This window comes from Pinus tabuliformis, chromosome 1_2, assembly GCF_031772625.1.
Source record: "Pinus tabuliformis cultivar Carrire ecotype Pingquan chromosome 1_2, CPIR1, whole genome shotgun sequence".
NCBI classification, from domain to species: Eukaryota; Viridiplantae; Streptophyta; class Pinopsida; order Pinales; family Pinaceae; genus Pinus; species Pinus tabuliformis.
In genome coordinates, this window is record NC_142298.1 from 259660379 (window position 1) to 259679460 (window position 19082).

General features: G+C 38.2%; 1 protein-coding gene across 7 annotated transcripts in view; it reads left to right on the plus strand.

Annotated features, from left to right (window-relative positions):
* The first annotated feature begins 451 nt into the window (after positions 1–451).
* Positions 452–19082, plus strand: part of LOC149205351 (calcineurin B-like protein 7) — a 259218-nt gene continuing 240587 nt past the window's right edge. The window contains exons 1-2 of one of the 7 annotated variants that reach the window (XM_089395017.1): positions 453–647; positions 1677–1920. Coding sequence is in view for 5 of the 7 variants with exons in the window: in XM_089395014.1 (XP_089251140.1) it covers positions 1836–1920 (85 nt within the window). In the remaining 2 variants the exon portion in view is untranslated. Of the gene's footprint in view, positions 648–815; positions 1077–1676; positions 1921–19082 lie in introns of those variants that run through there. The other 6 variants (XM_089395014.1, XM_089395013.1, XM_089395012.1 and 3 more) reach the window with 6 other exon arrangements.

The window sequence follows — 19082 nt, forward strand, 5'->3', positions numbered from 1 at the left end:
ATTTTCAAATCTTGATCTTAATGACAAGTCATACTAGTTGGTTCAAACTTACAATCTGAATGTGATAATTTTTCTCGAAAAACTTTTTTTTTTGGGAAACAATATAAATAAAAAAAGCTTAAATTCAAAGAAACAAAAACCTAAATTCAAAGAATCATTCTTTTGAGAAAATTAATATATGTTGAATCAAACCATCACTCAACTAATTTGATATTAATACGTTATTTTATTTTATATGTTATATAAATAAAAGAGTATATTTTTACTATATACCGATAGTCAAGGTAGACTGAGATAGGTTGAATCAAACCATCACTCAACTAATTTATTAATACGATATTTTACATGTTATATACATAAAAGGTACGTGTATATTTTTACCACATACCGATAGTGAACGTAGATGTAAGAAGGAAGGGGATTCTTATAGATTCCAGAATTTTCTTAAATGCGGTGTATGGCGGGATGGGGACCCGATGTGTGTGCTGGAATTGTTTAATCGTCACTTAGCATGTCAAAATTTTTATAAACGAAAGCGGGGCTTTAGGAGAAGATGCAGCACCTGCTATCGGGACCGGGGAAAGGGAGAAAAGAGGAGTTCCAGTCGCAGGAGTTGTGAATTTATATATCGCATACATTACACATAGGTAACAAATTCCATCAAATTGCTATTTATTCATTTCTAGGATCTATTTGTGCCAGATCCTCGGCGATTGATTATTATTATTTATTCTTCGGAGAAGGGGTTGCAATCAAAGAAAATAATATATAATATATATGAACTGTTTCCAGTGGAAGGAATGTTAGAGAGAGAGAGCCCATTAAGGCCCAGGCCCAGGCCCAGGGCTGCTTCATAATTCCGGATATTAAACAGTGTTACCAAATTCATGTATTTTATGGCCTAAGTTTGAAGATCCAAGCACCGTCTTTCCGAAACTTGAGTGGTTCAATACTGAAAGAATAAATGCAGTGACTAAAGGGAAGAAAGCAGAGAGCCACCATCCTCATTTTCTTCTTATGTTTTGGGGTCTGCTAACTTGACGAATTAATTACCTGCATCCCTCTTCTTCCTGATGGTATGCTTCTGCTATTGTGCCTCGTTGTCCAAGTCTTAAAAGTCTATTTCCTATATTCGCTGCTTGAAGGTTCAAGTCAGGATCCGGCACTGTTCAGGAGGAATTCGGAAATCGGTGGATGCCATCTCAAATTTCCGTCCACTTCAATTTCCATTCTAGTCCCATTTCCCTGCGTGCATGGCCTCCTCTTGAGAATGCTATTATCTTTTCAGTTATTGAGTTTGACAATTCCAGACAGAGGAGGGGAAGACGTGGATGGTTAGGAATGACATATTTGACAATTATTAGTCATAATGTATGGGGATAATCTGGGTTCCAATGCCAATAGGAGACTGTATACCTGGTATAAACTGGGGAACTGAACTTTAATTGCTTCTCGAGTATGCCTTAGGATTGCTCCCATTTTTCGTGATTTCCGTAAAATAAAAACCAAGAAGAAAGGTCTGCAATTGAAATCTTGAGATTGGTTTGTGGGTGACATGGCAGCTTCCGTTACACTGCAATGGTTCCCCTTTTTAATATTGATGTTATTTATCAAAACTTGCAATTTCTTTAATGCATCTGTTATAAAATGACTCCTACATGATTCGTTTTCTGTAGAAGTTTAGTTGCATAGCTTTGGAGGACTATTGGAAGAACTGGTCAAAAGTACATTACATAATGTAAATGAAGTTTTGTCACGCGCAGTGATTTTGAGATTCTGAACTCGGAGGAAAGTTTGTGGCAGTTGCACTGTTGGATTATGCAACACATTTTGTTATGGGCTGTGTTGGATCCAAGACTAAGACTGTTAAGCAATCACCTGCAAACGAAGACCCTGTTGTTCTTGCTGCAGAAACAGCATGTGAGTATAATTATTTTAGGTCTTGTGTTTCTGATTTTATTTTTCTGGTTGTAAAATGTACTGGATATTTTTACCTATTTTTCCAAACGTTGCTGATTTTTAAGATCATTTATCTTTTGGAAATTGGACTATGTAGACACACATTCATGCACACAAACATACACATGTATGTATGCCCATACAGTCAATAATGTCCTGATTGTGTAAATCTTCCCTGCTCTAGATGCGTATGTGATTTTGGTACAATTTTTGACTCTAATCGGCGTAGATTTTATTCAAACTTCTGACTGTGGCAAAAAATGGAATGTACAACACAGTCGAACCCATCATTGGTTCCAAGGGACTTTGAAAACAAGTCAGTGCCCACTTCGTCTCCCTTGCCATCGGCCATCAGACTCAGGAGCCTTTCATATCATTAGCTCCATTGCTAGATCTTCCTATCTCACTCATTCTTTCATGAAAGACAATTGATTATTTTGTATTGTGCCATGGTCTTTTATATATGTGTCACGACAGCATTACAACTTATTTATTTCTTTCTTTATGTTATTTTTAGCATTTTCTGGATCTGCACTTGCACTCCCACATTGGATTCATACTGATTGTACTCTTCGGTTGGAAATACTGAGAGGGGTGTGAATCAGTATTTCCTATTCTTTTCACAATTGATTAGTTTATTACTTAAGCATTCAGAACATTAACAGAAAAACAAAATCACATCAATGATCAGTGCACTAGATATGTTGTCCAAACAAGCTTTGCATTATGTATGTTTACATACACAATTTACCAGTCAAGCTGGAAGGAAGTAAAATACTCCCCAAAGAAGATAATGCTTCCCAATTTTTGAAGATATTTGCAGACCTAGATCGAAGGAGTCTTTAGTCCCCCTTACAATCAACAAGTCAACCAATCACTGCTGCTCCACAACTGTTGCCCATTACCGCAGTCACTGCTGCTATCGCTGCCCACTCCTGCAATCACTACTGCTACCGCTGCCCACTGTTGCAACCACTGCTGCTCACCGCGTCCCTCTAATGCTACTGCTGCACACTGCTCTGCTGGTGTCATTCACTGCTGCCTCGTCCCTCTAATGCTACTGCTGCACACTGCTCTGCTGGGGTCATTCACTGCTGCCTCTGTTGTTGCTGCTGCCCATTCTCACTGTTACTGCTGCTGCTACCACTGCCTCTGAAATCATCAACAACAATCTTCCACAAGAAATGCCAAGTCAAACACATCACAAGAATAATAATGTTGGAACAAGAATAGTACTGTTGTCACAAGAATAATACTGGTGTAACAGGAACTCTGTATGAACTGTCAAATGGTCTGCCACACATCCCTGTTTATATACTGCCACTATCACTGTCACCATCACGTCTAGAATACTGCTGTCAATGCCAAGGTTACCATCATCAAGCAAGGTCACTATCTGCATTGAAGGCTCTGTCATCATTATGTATCAGGCATTGAGTTTCATGAAAGATCATTGTCTCTTGATCTACAAACTAATATAAGTGTCAATATTGTAAATTCAAGTGCAAGCCTCAAATTCACTGATATCACTGTTATCAACAGTTCTGTATAGTCACTAGTGTCACTAACAAGGTTACTGCTCCCTCATCAAGTGCTGGGCTTTCTTTGTCAACAAAGAACTGTTATAAAAACAGTCATCAAGCCATTGTCACAAGGTCACTATATCAAGTCCCCTTACATCAGCGCTTGGAAGTTATTGCCACAAGGTTACTGCTACAGGAAGTAGTTCAGACTTCAGTCCTCATACTTCAGAATTCTCTCTTCAAGGATCTGTCTCTTTTCAGATGTTTGATGAGCAGACATACACGTTGCATTACACAAAAGGCACTACACACTCTGTAACTTTGCTTCTATAGTATTAAGGTCACAGGATTACTTTATGATATATGACAAAAGCCAAATTAAAGATGATTGCTATGATTACTAACAACAAGCCTACGACACAATAGTAATCATACGCATTTCATGTTGCTGCATCATGATTCTGTTTCTAAATAATGTGAACCCTAGGCCATACTCATAAATGTAGTGAAGAAACAAGGGTACGAGCTGTTCTTAACAGGAACCCTGTACAACTGTTGTGGCTGCTTCAGTGGATATGTGTCTTCCGTAAACCAGAGTAGGACCAATTCAAAGCATACCAAAAATTGATGCCAAGATATAAAGACAGAGAAATTCATAACTTCAAAAATACTTTAGCTACCTTCAACAGTTTGGATCTCTGCCTTATCTCTGTGTAGATCTAGGTCTGGACTAATGACACCTTTAGAACATACGCTACAAATTTAAGGCACACAAGTATACCAACAAACTCAGAGTTTCAGATATTGTTCCAGAGAATTACCAACCTTGAACTAATTTGAACTTCACCTTGTATCAATCTCCAGATTTTCAAATATTCCACAGATGAATTGAATTTGCCATAGGGGTTTATCATTAGCCACAGGTCATCAATATACAATCCTTGATGAATAATGTCAAGGCTGAACTTATTTGATGTCCAATGTTATGTAAACTTCACCGAGTTTGCTTAAATCTTTTGCTGAGGATGCAGGCTCACATATAATTGAGTATTTTATTTTTGGATCACTGCAACAAATCTTCAGATTGTGCTATTTCAGGGTATTTTCACCGAACTACAGAGTTAAATGTGCTCAAAAAGAAATCAAGGCTGTTAGCAAATCCACAGCAGTGACACACACTTCCAAAATTAAATGTCACCAATCATTGTATAACTACAAGGAAGAAACACGTTGTAGTTATACATGCGCTCTAAATAAGTTGCAATCGGTGAAATCATACATGTCCACTGTTCCTGGAAACCCCATACATAGGAGCCCTCTCTATAGGATGTGCTCAGGCTGAGAGTAGAGAGCCCAAAAGATTATATTTTAGAGCGAATATCTTGATCTCAATACGCTGCACCAGATTGCAGAAGAATTCTAGCAAAACGTGGCATAAATTAGAAATTGGTGATTTAACTGAGGCCAAATTTTTAATAGGATAGGGCCGAGTAGTTTCATTGTAGACAAAACTCATGGTGTTAACATTCTCCAACGCTACCTGCAGATATCAAACTGTACCCCAACAAAACCATGTAGAAATCATTCACAACCCAACGAACCCCTTACCAAAAACAAAAACATAAAATCCTTCTCGAATTACTTCAAGGCTGCAGGACTATTACAGTCCTCCTCCACGGGTCTGAGAGGATCAAATGACTTGTTTGACTGGGTAGAGATGCTATCCTTTTATAGGGACCGAGTGCGTTCTTGAATACTTGACGGGCCTTCACAAAATGTAGCTGACATGACTCGAGGAGGGAAGTATTTTTGAGTTAAATTAATTGGAGAGAAAAATATTTTATTTAACACTCAATGTTGGAGCCATAATATTTGAGGTCGACTTCAAATTTGGACCATATATTCTAAATAAATTTGATAATTAATCTTACCCTTCTAACATTTCAAATTGGGACCATTAATTAATTTGATTATTAATTTTATCATCTTTGCCACATTGTTCAACCAATGATATGATGCCACCTCAGCATCATGGGGTTTTGAGCCATAGACTAGGTCTTCAACTTTGACTAAGCATTTCTCTCAAACCATGAAGGCCCACAGGATGCTCCACATACCATTGGAATCAACATGACGAGGAGAATTTGATGACGAGAGTGTCCAAGACAAACTATTTGATCTGCATCATCAAAAACTTCAACAATTGCGGGTGCGTCCATCGTCCAGGAAACCAAACCCTAGGCTAGGGTTTCACCACTACATCCTCTGCATCCACTCATCCATCTATGCAGTGTGTCGAGGACATCAATGACGACATCCTGCACCTGCTTCTTGAACCTCATCTTGCTCTTGCTGCATCTGTTGCTTGACATCAATGACAACATACTCAACTTCTTCTTTAGTCCTATTGACCTAATTTTGTGGTCATTTGTTAGACAATAATAAAATTATCTTATCTTATCTTAATACCAAATATCTTTATGCCGGGATGATGTTTTTCTCCTATCGATTGAAGGTAAACAATGCAATTCCATGACTTTAACCAAACTAGAAATCTAGTTGGCATGATAAGATTGACCCAGGTAGATGTTTCTGGGATATACCATTTGGTCTTATTGTTAAGGTATGTAGTGGTGTTTAAGTGTGATATATATATATATATATATATATACTGTCTCCAACCCGCCGTCCCTTGAGCAATTTGAGGGCGTGCTCTAGTCGTCTTGTGGATGCATCTCGTCTGCTGTTACCCCATCCCCAAAATTAGTGCAACATAGTAAGTAGGTCATGCTATTGATAAACCATTTGTCCTTTAACTGCATGTTTAATGATCTTGTGGTCTCTTTAATCTAGATGCAATGTAACAGGGGGATATCAAAATGTATATTTAGAAAATTGAAAATGATCATGATTTGAGGTCTTATTAAATGAAAACTATAAAGTTTTAAAGAAGTTTTTAATATCCTAGGGTATTTTTCTGTCCTAGGGCTTCTTAATCAAACCAGGGTTTACAATAGAAGAGCAACAAGAATTTATTCAGTTACATAACAACAAATATTTCTTCATACAATATACAAATCAATCACAGTAGACATGCACAAATGATCTAGTCAACAATAAGGTGAGACTCCTCAAATTCACAATAGTTGGACTAACTATCCAATAAACCAAGGTTATACACAACCAATAATATTGTTGCCAATGTACATAAACCAGATCCACTATAGATTCAATTTAACTAAGTTGCTATTACCCTACTTTCTTACATGGAACCTAGACTACCTTTCTTAATTCGCTGGTCGAAGAGGGTATTCACTGTAGGCTTGGCTGTTTGCAGCTTAGAATACGTGGCCTTTGCCCCCGCACTAGGTTTGTAGGCCTCTATTTGTAGCTTGGGTTCCTTTGCCATAGTTTGTAGCCCTAGGAGGGTCGAATTGCTAGATCTCTTGGATTTGTAACACTCCGACTTCCACCTTTTTCCTTTGCTTGCCCACAACAACATTCTTCTGCTTCGTTGCCCATAATAGTATCCTTCTGTGATAGGTCGCAACCCTAATAAGTTGAATCTCCTGACAGTGCAGACTCCAATCGTTGTTTCAATAGCCCCCCAAATTGCCTTAGGAATGCCTCCGAAGTTGCTGTCTGAGAACCACCAAAATTGTCTCAAAAATGCCTTCGAATTTGCCTCAGAGATGCCACCAAATTTGCCTCAGTGAATGTCATCGAGTTGCCTTAGGACTGCCCCCGAATTTGCCTCAGATATGCCACCGAATTGCCTCAGGAAAACGAACGAGTTGCCTCAGGAATGCTACCAAATTGCCTCACGCTGTCCTTCAACAAGACCCGGGTCAGATTCCCTTAGCTGGACATAAAGTGTCTCAATGTGCCAAATAAATATGCACCAATGACCTAATGACAAAACAAGGAAAAGAGTGTCTAGGTAGGGTGGAATCAACTCCACTGAAACTAGACAAAATATTAGATAGGGTGGGATCACCTCCACCGAAGCTAATCAAAGAGAAGGGGTCTTAAACCCTCAGAGCCTCAACTCAAGAAAATAGAGATATCAAATCCAAATTGATGATCCTAAATGACTCCAACTCTCCTTTATTTATAGATTTCTCCATGGGGTTTCATCTAATGTGAGGGGTTGCAAGTGCAACCCCCAAATTTGGGCTTTTTGCCCCAGCCGACCCAAAATCTACCCAATGTTGCCCCAAACATTGGATAATTTGGGTTTTCCCCCTTTATCAAGACTATAGCCTATGGGGTTGGATGGGCTATTCCGTCCTCTCGTGGGTAATTAATCCATTAGGGACATTACAACCCCCCCCTTCTCGACATTTTTTGCCCTCAAGCAATGGCATGTCTAGGTGCCTCACAACTATCATACCGAGCATATCGACACCCTCTTTTTCCTCTTGCAGTCTGATGATCATAATTCTGGTGGGAAATATCATCATGCAATAGTTGATGTTCCCTCTTATTGGATCATAGGTGGAAAAAACACAACTGTGTTAAATATTGTAGCTTGGACAAGTGTTCTAGTCTTGAGAGGTGTCATTGAGGCTAGGAACACAGAGGATTTGATTATCTCCAAGACCATACAATTTTTCCTAAGTTTCACATAGGGAAAGTATCTTAATTATGTCAATTAGTGATTTTTTAAATATTTCCCAAGTCCAAATTTAGGGAAAGTGGATAATTTATTGAAATTAGTTGAGATAAGATCAATTTAGCCAAAAGTTTCTAAGATGATCTTAGTCGTCAATTGGATCAAGTGAACTTTCAATTGTGGCCATTCATTTGTGACCGAGAGATTATAAAGGGAAGTCAATGGGAGGCTTTGCAGACATATCGAGTGGGTGATTTTTAGTGAGACTCTAGGAGGGTTTCAGCGACAGTGATTGATGAAATATTTTCCGAAGGTTTTTGCTATCAGTTATTTTCTGTAGGACGCCGAGTTTCTCAGTAAATTTGTTAGGCAACTAGCTCACAAATAGATAGATCAACAAACTTAAAAATTATTTTCTTTGAGGGGGAAACCTCGTTTACATTATGTCAGGCCAGGTAGTAACTCCACCAAATCAATTCATATTATTCCTTCAGGTTGGTCTTTATTATATACATGAGGGAGACTGTTCACTTCATCTCCCGATGACTGTTCATATTTCTTATTATTTATTTACATCAATTATATTTATTCACCCAATCCTGATGATTAGGTGTCAACATTCCCCCCTTAATCTGAAGGGATGTTGGTGAGTCCAAGCATCATTCTGAATCGTTCAAGCTTTTCTCTTCCAAGCGCTTTGGTGAAGATGTCTGCAATTTGCTCATTAGTGGAACAATGACAGAGATGGATTGTTTTGGCCTCAACATGATGTCGAATCAGATGATATTTAGTGTTGATGTGCTTTGTTCGATCATGGAACTTTGGGTTCTTGGCCAACTTTATTACAGAGGTATTGTCAATCATGAGTGGATTTGATTGTATTTGTTTTACCAGCAAATCTTCAAGAATTTTCCTGAGCCACACAATTTCTTTTGTTGCCTCAGCTGCTGCCACGTATTCTGCTTCTGTTGTGGAATTTGTTGGAACTAATTGTTTGTGTGATCTCCAGGAGACAGCTCCTGATCCAAGACTCATAGCATATCCTGAAGTAGATACCCCAGTTTCTTTGTCTCCATCGAAGTCTGAATCAGAGTATCCAATCAAACTGAAGTCGTCCACCTGTGTATACTTGATTCCAAAGTCTTGAGTTCCCTTCAAGTACTTTAGAACCCTTTTTGCAGCAGACCAATGTCCTTCACAAGGCTTTTGCATAAGCCTGGAGAGGATTCCAACAGCAAACGAAATGTCTGGTCTGGTAGTAGTTAGGTAGTTGATACTTCCTACAAGCTGTCTATACTTTGTTGCATCCTCAAATTCTTTTCCTTCAATAGATGTGAGCTTTAAGTTTTGTTCCATTGGAGTAGTAAGAGGATTGCATTTTGTCATGCCAAACCTGTTTAACAGATCTCCAATGTACTTCTTTTGAGAAAGAAATATGGACTTAGGATGTTGAGTTACTTCAATACCAAGATAGTAATGAACATAGCCCAAATCAGTCATTTCAAAACTTTTCCCCAATTCCTTCTTTATGGATGCAATGTAGCTTTCATTGTTCCCTTTCATCAAAAGATCATCTACATACACCACAAGATATACAACTGTTTTGCCAACTTTCTTGACAAATAAAGTTGCATCATCAAGATCATAATGTTTGAAATTGAGTTTCAGAAGATGCTCAGTTAATTTTTCATACCAGGCTTGCGGTGCTTGTTTGAGGCCATACTAGGATTTCACAAGTTTGCATTCTTTTTGTTCATGTCCTTTCACAGCAAATCCTTCAGGTTGGGACATAAAAACATTCTCTTTTAGATCTCCATTCAAGAAAGCAGTTTTTACATCCATTTGATGGACTTTCCAACCGTTCTGAGCTGCTAGGGCAAAGAGTGTCCGGATGGTAGCCCATTTTGCTGTGGGGGCAAAAGTCTCCTCATAATCGACCCTTTCCTTATGTGCAAAACCTTTTGCCACAAGCCTGACTTTGTGCTTGTCAAGTGAGCTATTAGCTTTATACTTGTTCTTGTAGACCCACTTGCAGCCAATTGGTTTGGTTCCTAATGGAGGATCAACCAGCTTCCAAGTGCCATTCTTTATGAGGGCATCATACTCCTTTTGCATCGCTTCTTTCCATTCATCATGAGAAGCAACTTCTTTGAAGGAAGTTGGTTCAAATTCTGTAGACAAGTTCAATTCACAATCATAAGAAACATCCATATCAACAGGTGAATTAAAGTCATCTACATCACCTCCATTTTGATGGTTTGAATTTCTAGTTCTTGTCTTTCCAACCTCATCAAGATGAACACTTTCAAGTGTCTTTGTCAGCTACTTTGGGGGACCTTTCTCAGATGGTCCAGGCTGCTCCGTTGATTGAGTTCGGACTGAATCAAGATTGAGTCTCCCAATTCTATCAATCACATCACTTGAAACATCTTCCGTTGTTGGAGTTTCATGCGGGAGAGAGAGTTCTTCAGAAGAAGATTCCACATTTGATCTAGTATAGGAATCCCCCCTTCAAGATGTGAAATCTGATTATCAAATTCTTGAAATGATTTTGCATTTGCGAATCTATCCAAGCGATCAAGTTGCCGCTCAACAACATTGTCAGTTTTGGATGATTCAAGAAAAATTACATCTCGAGATACAACAAACTTTTTATTGACTTCATCATAGAGATAGCATGCTTTGGAGGTGTTTGAATACCCCAGGAAGATACACTTAAGACTTCTTGCACCAAGTTTATTTCTATGTACCTTTGCTATCAGGGCATAACAGGTGGAACCAAAGACCTTGAGATGCTTTATCGAAGGAATGTGCCCATACCACATTTCATATGAAGTCTTGTTTCTAATAGCATTAGATGGACATCTGTTCTTTATATATGCAGCACATAGAACAACATCAACCCAAAACATTATTTTTACATTTTTGAAGAAGAGCATGGAGCGTACCATATTTAAGATTGTCCTGTTCATTCTTTCGGCTACACCATTCTGTTGGGGATTATAAGGTACAATTGTTTGATGTTTGATCCCATGTTGGCTAAGATAGTTTTCAAATTCATTTGATGTGTATTATTTTCCATTATCAGTGCGAATAGACCTAATATGAGATTGTGCATCATTTTCAATCCATTTATGAAAGTTCTTGAATGTTTGAAAAGCATCAGATTTGTTCTTCAATAAATAAACGCAACACACTCTGGTGTAGTCATCAATAAATGTCATCATATATTTATTTCCATTTGCAGAAGGAATAGGCATTGGATCACATAAATCTGAATGAATGAGTTCAAGTTTTCTATGTGCTCTTGAATGTGAATCATGAAAACACTGTTTGCTATGCTTTCCTAGAATGCAAGCATCACATTGCTTAAATTTCCTAGGAATTGTAGGCAAACCAGCAACACCATTTTTCTTCAACAAGCGGAGGTTGTCATAGTTCAAATGTCCAAATCTAGCATGCCATAATAAATTTGATGGAAGTGTACCTTCTTCATAATAAGAAGTGTATGGGAAATGTTGTGCACGAGCAAAGGTACCTTGCAGCTTGAGAAGCCTTTCTTCTTCTATTCCCCTCATGACAAGTGAGTGGTCATATGCTTTTCTCACCTCAAGCTTGCCATCAAACATATGAATGGAGTGACCTTGTTGGCGGATGTGGACCAAGGACAACAAGTTTCTCTTCAGCTGTGGGAGATATAGAACATGATGCAGAAGAAAGTCTGGAAGACAAGGCAATTTAAGCCTGATTGTGCCAAGCTCTGATGGCTTGATTTTTGATTGGTCTGCAAAGTATACTGCTCCATCAACATTGTCAGTAAATTCTTCAAAAAATCTATTCTTTGAGTCATGTGGCAAGTTGCTTCTGAATCAAGCAATCAATCATTTTTCCAAGAAGCAAGTGAAGCATTGAATAAATCTTCATTTACCTCAATATTACATTGTGCCAACACATAATGAGCAGATTCAGGTGATTTACCTTTGTCTGTGTCATTAGCTTTACCTTTGGGTTGATTTCTTTGCTGCTCAATTTTGTCCCAAGGTATTTTGCATGTAGAGGCATCATGTGATCCATTTTTTCTGCAACGTATGCAGTGCAAATCTGCCTTTTCTCCTTGAGAGTGTCTGCTCCCCTTGCCTCTGAAATATCTTCCTCTTCCTCTTCGACCACCTCTTCCTCTGGAAGAATCTTGAGCATGATTCTTTTCTTTATGAGCAAGGTACACAGCTTCTTCAGAAGATTCAAGGGCTGTCTTCTTTCCAAAAGCTTTCTCTCTTTCAACAAATTTTTTGACAAGAGAGTTAAAGGTAATATCTTTGAGATTTCCATTTGCTGGCAATGACTCAAGATAATTGGAGTAAGTAGAATAAAGTGCCTTGAGAAAAGCGATAAGAGGAATATCCAATTCGATGTAAGTGACTTTTATATCATGCATTATAGACTTTACTTCGGATGCAAGAGCAAGAGGATCATTATTTTGCAATTTAAGAGTGAAGAGTTTAATCATGAGTTGAACAACTTCAAGTGCAGAATGTGAGTCATAGAGTTCTTTCAGCTTTTGTAAGGCTTCGAAAGAAGTTGAAAATGGCGAAATATGGCGACTCACCTCTTCATTTACAGATGCTGCGATTAATGCATAAGCTTTGCTGTTCTTATTTTCCCAAATGGCGAGTTCTTTGTCTGAGTTAGGCTGTTCTGGCTCTTTGTCTCTGTCTCCAATACACACTCCTTTCCACAACTCATTGAAAATGAGGGTGTGTTTTATCATGCGGGACCACTCAGGATAGTTCTCCTTGCCAGTGAGAACTATTCCCACAATAGATATGATTGAATGCATACTGTAAAAAAAAACTTCTGCTGGCAAAAAAAATCTGTGTACTGTTTAAATTTTTTTTTTTTACTTCCGTTGGCAAAATGTGCTTTTGATTTTTTTTTTTTATAAGAGCTCAACCCATATGGTTATTGCAGCAGCATTCGACATTTTCTAAAAAACACGCACAACCAGTGAGGTGGTGTGGGAAAACAGTATGGCTACTGGCGCGCATGTATTAAAATGATGTAAAAAAAACATCCAAAAGCCACAAACTTATTCAACACTGCCTTTTGGAGAACACCCAAAAGCATTACGCAGAACAACACATTCATCTCTAAGGAACTCTGGAGCCTCCATGCAGCCTGTAGCCCAAGCATGCAAACACAATCGGATACATGTTTCATAAGCTATAATAATCTGCCAAGCACCATGACCACTGCAACATTAAGATGTAAGGCCCTCATCAACCAAAACTGGAAGGAGCATATAATTCTAAAATAAAGGCTCAAAATTGAAATACTACTCCTCCGCGTAGCTACTCGAGCCAGGGATTATGTTGCTTATAGCTACTTGAACCAGGGATGATATTGCCGCTCCTCCGTGTAGCTACCCGAACCATTCATCATTCGGATGCTATGCTGCTCCTCTGCGTAGGTACTCGAGCCAGGGATGATGCTCCGATACAATTCTTGGATCATACAAATGACAAGACCTCCTTTGTATATATACGAGTCTAAAGGGTCACAATATAATTAGAGCCTACATAACAATAATAATGTAAGGGCACAATAATAACAATAGTGGGCTTCTATGGGGCACAACAATAACAATATGGGGGCTACACGGGCACAACAATAACAATAAGGGGGCTACACTAGTATTATAGGGACCTAACATGCCCCTCTTCTTCAAGAAAGTGTTGTCCTCAATGCTTGAGCAGTTTTGGATGCTTCTGTATAAAATTCTCATCCTCTCATGTGGAATCTTTAGTGGGTAAGTTCTTCCACTTAATGAGATACTCTGAAATTGGTCGATTCCGTAGCTGTCGGGTTCTTGTTTCCGTGATTGCTTCAGACTCAAATATGATTTTTCCTTCTTCGTCAAGTTTTGGCAACATTGTCTGAACTAGAAGCTTGTCACCGATAACCTTCTTTAAGCATGAAACATGGAAAACTGGGTGTACTCGGGAACAATGTTATCGAAACCGAACCGGTTACGACAAAACTGGCCGGTCCAACCAGTTTGGAGGCAAAACCGGTCCAAATCAGAAAAGACCGGTTTGGTACGAAACCGATCGTTTTCGTTATTGAACCGGCTGGTTCGCGGGGCCCACAGCCATGCGGCCTAGGCAATAAAAAAATTCATTTTTTGTTTTGTTTTGTTCTCTAATAACTAATCCTATTTTCTAACCTAATTTGCCCCCCCTAAAGCTATTTAAATACCCCACCCCCTCTATTTCAGCGAACCTAATCTGGCCCGCCTCCCCCCCCCCGCACCCGCCTCCCCCCCGCAAACCTATTTAAACACCCCCACCCCCTCTATTTCAGTCACACTATTCATTTGAGTCTCTTGCAATTCTTGAGTTGAGTTCGGTGAGGAGAATTCAGAGAGCTTTTTGCAGGGTTGTTTTGAGGGAGATTTTTAGTAGATTTGAAGAGCTGATTGGAGTCTTAGGAGAGCTGTTGGGTTGGAAGATTTTTGAGCTACGTCAAAGATAATTTTTTTTCCAGATATTTTTGGGTTTTCTTTAGTGGTTTTTTGAGTTGATGGAAGATTTTTTTTTTTTGGTTCCTTAAATTTCTGGTTGTCTTTAATTTTGTTGGGGCTACTACCCCGCTGATTCTAGAGGATTTTGGAGCTGATTTTCTCCAAAAAATTTAGAGGGTAAATCAAGGAAATTTTTGACATTCTTTTATTCCATTTTTCTCCAAAAACCAGTTTTTTTCTCAAAAAAATTAAAACCTCAGTGTTTTAATGCAAATTTGTAGGGGCTGCTCCATAGTTGATTTTCTTTAGAAAATTAAGAGGGAAATTCAAGGTATTTTTTTTCAACCATTAATGTTCTATTTTTTTCCCTAAAAATTTTAAAACCCTATTGTTTTTATGCAGAATTCAAATTTGTAATTTTTTGTTGGAAAAAAATTGTGCCCGTTATTTTCCTCTATTTTTTCTTAATAATTATTGAAATTTGCAGGGTTATTTTGAGGGATTTTGTTGGCAAATTCCTGAGGAAGATTTTGAAGTTGAATCAGTTGATTGAAGAATTTATTTTCAGATTGGTTGGAGCTTCTTCTTTCCTCAAAAGTTACAGATCTTCTCCAAGCATTTCATTGTCTCTACTCTTTTATTTTTCTCTTAAAAAAATGCCATAGAATTCTAAAAGCCCTAGGGTTTTCTATGCAGATTTTTCATTTCTTCCTCATGGCCCCCAAAAACAAGAATGATTCAGCTTGGGTTCACTGTCATTTAAGTGAACAAGGGGTAAAAGTCTGCAACTATTATGGGAAAAAAGTTGAGGGTGGGGGGATCCATAGAATTAAAGAACACCTAGCACATTGGAGAGGGCAAGTAAAACTTTGTGAAAATGTTTCTGTTGATATTAACGCAAAGATGCAAAGTTTTATTGAAGCCTACAATGAAGAAAAGGGGAAAAACAAAATAATTAAAAAAGATATATGCAAAAGTCAAAAGGATGATGCATTGCTTAGTGACCCTGATTTTGAAGAACATGTGCCCAGTTTTGAAGATTCTTGTAGTTTCCCTGCTAGAGTTGGAGAGGGTAATTCAAGTGCTTTTAATTTGAAGAGGACAACAACCCGTAGAGGGATTGACTCCTTCTTTGTGCCCCGCACCATCCCTGGTTTTCAACCAACCCTTGATGCTAAATGGTAGAAGATAGAGAAAGAGGCTGCATATGAATGCATTGCTAGATGGTGGTATGATGCAGACATGCCTTTTAATGCTACTAATTCTGCATATTATCAACCCATGATTGATGCTATAGCTTCATGTGGAGCAGGCTTCAAAGGGCTTAGCTTTCATGATATCGGGGGCCACTTTTACAAAATGAGGTCCAAAAAATACAAGAGTTCCTTACAGAGTTCAAGCAATCATGGACCAAAACAGGATGCACAATTATGTCTGATAGATGGACTGATGGCAGATTTCGCACCATACTAAATTTCTTAATTGCTTGTCCAAAAGGTACTATGTTTCTCAAATCTATTGATGCATTTGATGAGGTGAAGGATGCACAACTGCTATTTCATCTTTTGGATGGAGTAGTTATGGAAGTAAGGGCTGAAAATGGTGTACAAGTAATCACAGATAATTCCCCTAACTATGTTGCTGTGGGAAAGATGTTGGAGGAAAAACACCCCACCATTTGGTGGTCTCCATGTGCAACTCATTGTTTGGATCTCATGCTTGAGGATATTGGCAAAATTGAGTGGGTGAAGAAGTGTGTGGAAGATGCAAAATCCATAACCAAGTACATCTACAACCACTCATGGGTTTTGAACTTTATGAGAAAGCACACAGGGGGTAAAGCGTTTGTTTGATCAACCATCACACGATTTGCAACCAATTTCTTTTCGTTGCAATCCCTTGTTTAACAAAAATCGAACTTGAGGAAGACGTTTTCATGTGATGAATGGAATTCATCTCAGTGGAGCAAAAAGGCTGAAGGGAAACAAATGGTTGACAAAGTATTTGGATTTTTTTTTGGTCAAAGGCAGAGGAGATTGTGCTATTTAGTGAGTCTCTTGTCAGAGTTTTGCGGAGATGGATAGTGATAAACCTGCCATGGGGTTTGTTTATGAGGCCACGAATAAGGCCAATGAACAAATAAAGACAACACATGGGGATAAAAGACAAAAATACATTCCTCTATGGAGAATCATTGATGAAAGATGGAACAAACAACTCCATAGACTTTTACATGCAACTGACTATTACTTCAATCCAAGGTATGAAATTTTGGATTTCAATGCTCATTGCTTATAAGTTACAAGTTTTAACTTTTAACTTTTAGTTTTGTTGACTTGATTAATATGTTTTTGTTTTTTGAATTTTGAAGGTACCATTACACTACAAATTTTGAGGCTGATGGGGAGGTTTTAGGGGGATTGTATAAATGCATTGAGCGCATGGTCCCAGATTCCAAGACTTAAGATCAAATTCATAACAAGCTCTTGAATTTCAGTGAGAGTATTGGTACTTTTGGAATTTCTATGGCTGTAAGAAATAGAACAAAGAGTCCCTTAGGTAAGAACTATCAAAATTTTCTTATATTAATAATTTACTTTCAAATTCATTTGCTAATACTTTTTTTTTCTTCCACTCTTTTTGCAGCTTATTGGTGGCAACAATTTGGTAGTGAATGTCTTCAATTGCAAAAATTTGCAATTCGAATTTTGAGCCAAACATGTAGTGCTTCAGGGTGTGAGTGGAAATGGAGTGTGTTTGAGCATATACACACTAAGAAGAGGAATTGTTTGGAGAAAAAGCGGTTGAATGACATGGTTTTTGTTAAGTACAATTTTAGTTTGAGGCGCAACCAATTGTTGAATAAAACCCCTGAATCAAGCAACATTGTCTTGGCTAACTTTGATCCAACATCAGAAGGGTCAAGCACCAACATTTGACAATGAAGACCTTTCTTGGTTGGACTTGGACCCACCTCCACAGGATGAAGAGGCAGATATATCAGAAGCACCAGTAGCAGCGTCAAGGCCATGGGAATCAAGCCATAATCCCATTGCAGACTTGGATGCTACTCATTCTTCAAATGAGGATGAGGGGGATGATCAGGAATCAGAGGATGATTGATGCTTTGATCATTGATTTGTTGTCGCTGTAGCTTGTAGTATAATACTATGATCTATCATGTTATTTTGGACTATAAAGGCCTTTTAAAGCCTGCTTCTTGATGGTTGTAACATTTTTGGTTCATCGATGTTTTGCACTAAGTGCTATTTTGGTTATATGCACTATTACTTACTATATAAATGAGAAATTTTGCATATTTGTGTATAAATGGTTTGGATTCAAATGGATGCACATGTATATATTGGTTTTTCTTTTTAAAATATGAATATTTTATGTGTTTTCGGTAAACTGTTTTTTTTTGGTTTGTTTGTTCTGTTTTTGTTTTGTTTTGGTCTGGTTTCGACCGGTTCCCGATCCACAAGGTTTTCCGAATGGAGTCTATGATAATTCTTTTAGCTTTGATCTCATCTTTCTTATACTTTGTCTTTGCAGCAGCCGGTGCATTTGAAGGAGGCTCCACCACTCTTCCCTGCACATAGTCCATGGCATCATGCTCTTCGAAAGTCAAATCCAAAGTCATCTCCCATGCATGATAGCCTGATTTTTCCTTGAGCTTATCCTCAAATTTGAAGTAAGATGTAGTAGCCATTGAGGCTAGTGTGATATTCCCACTTAGCAACATTGCTAAGGGGAAATATCAATTTTGCCCAATTTTGGGTAAATTCACACTTGCACTTTAGGAAATGTGGGTTTAGAGGTCCCCCATGAATTTTTGAGTTAAAGTGAAGCTCAAACATTAGAGGACGGAGGAGAAAAATCGAGCTGCTAGTGATACGTGGGGGCAATGTTGCACGAAGTGGGGACGAAACGGGGACGTTTTTTGGAAGCGGGGACGCGGAAGCGTGATTTTCCAAAAATCTAGGAAGCGAAGAGTTTGCTATATATATATATATATATTATAATTTTTTTTGCATTTATACTCAAAACAAACATCCCAAATACCAAATTAGTTGTAGAAGACATGAAAACATGCATATTTTTGCATAAATCAAGATAGATATGGCATCCATGATTCCATTGTAGTTACTAGTATGTACATCAATGATTAATTATTCGAACATCAACCATCTATATTCTAGAAATTACAAACATACATCAGATTTTTAAGCATATTATAAAACATAAAACATGGAGCATATTATGATTTATCTAGCAAGTGAGCAACTGTCAACATTTGTCATGTCCAAAATTCAAATAATAATGTTTACAAAATAGGTCACTTGGTCACCTCCAAGACAAAAAGGTTCAAATTCACAAGCCTACAAGTCTAATGATTAATCTATGACAAAAGTAGTAAATTGTGAATATATCTACTAATCTCTCCTCCTTCCACCACGAAGAG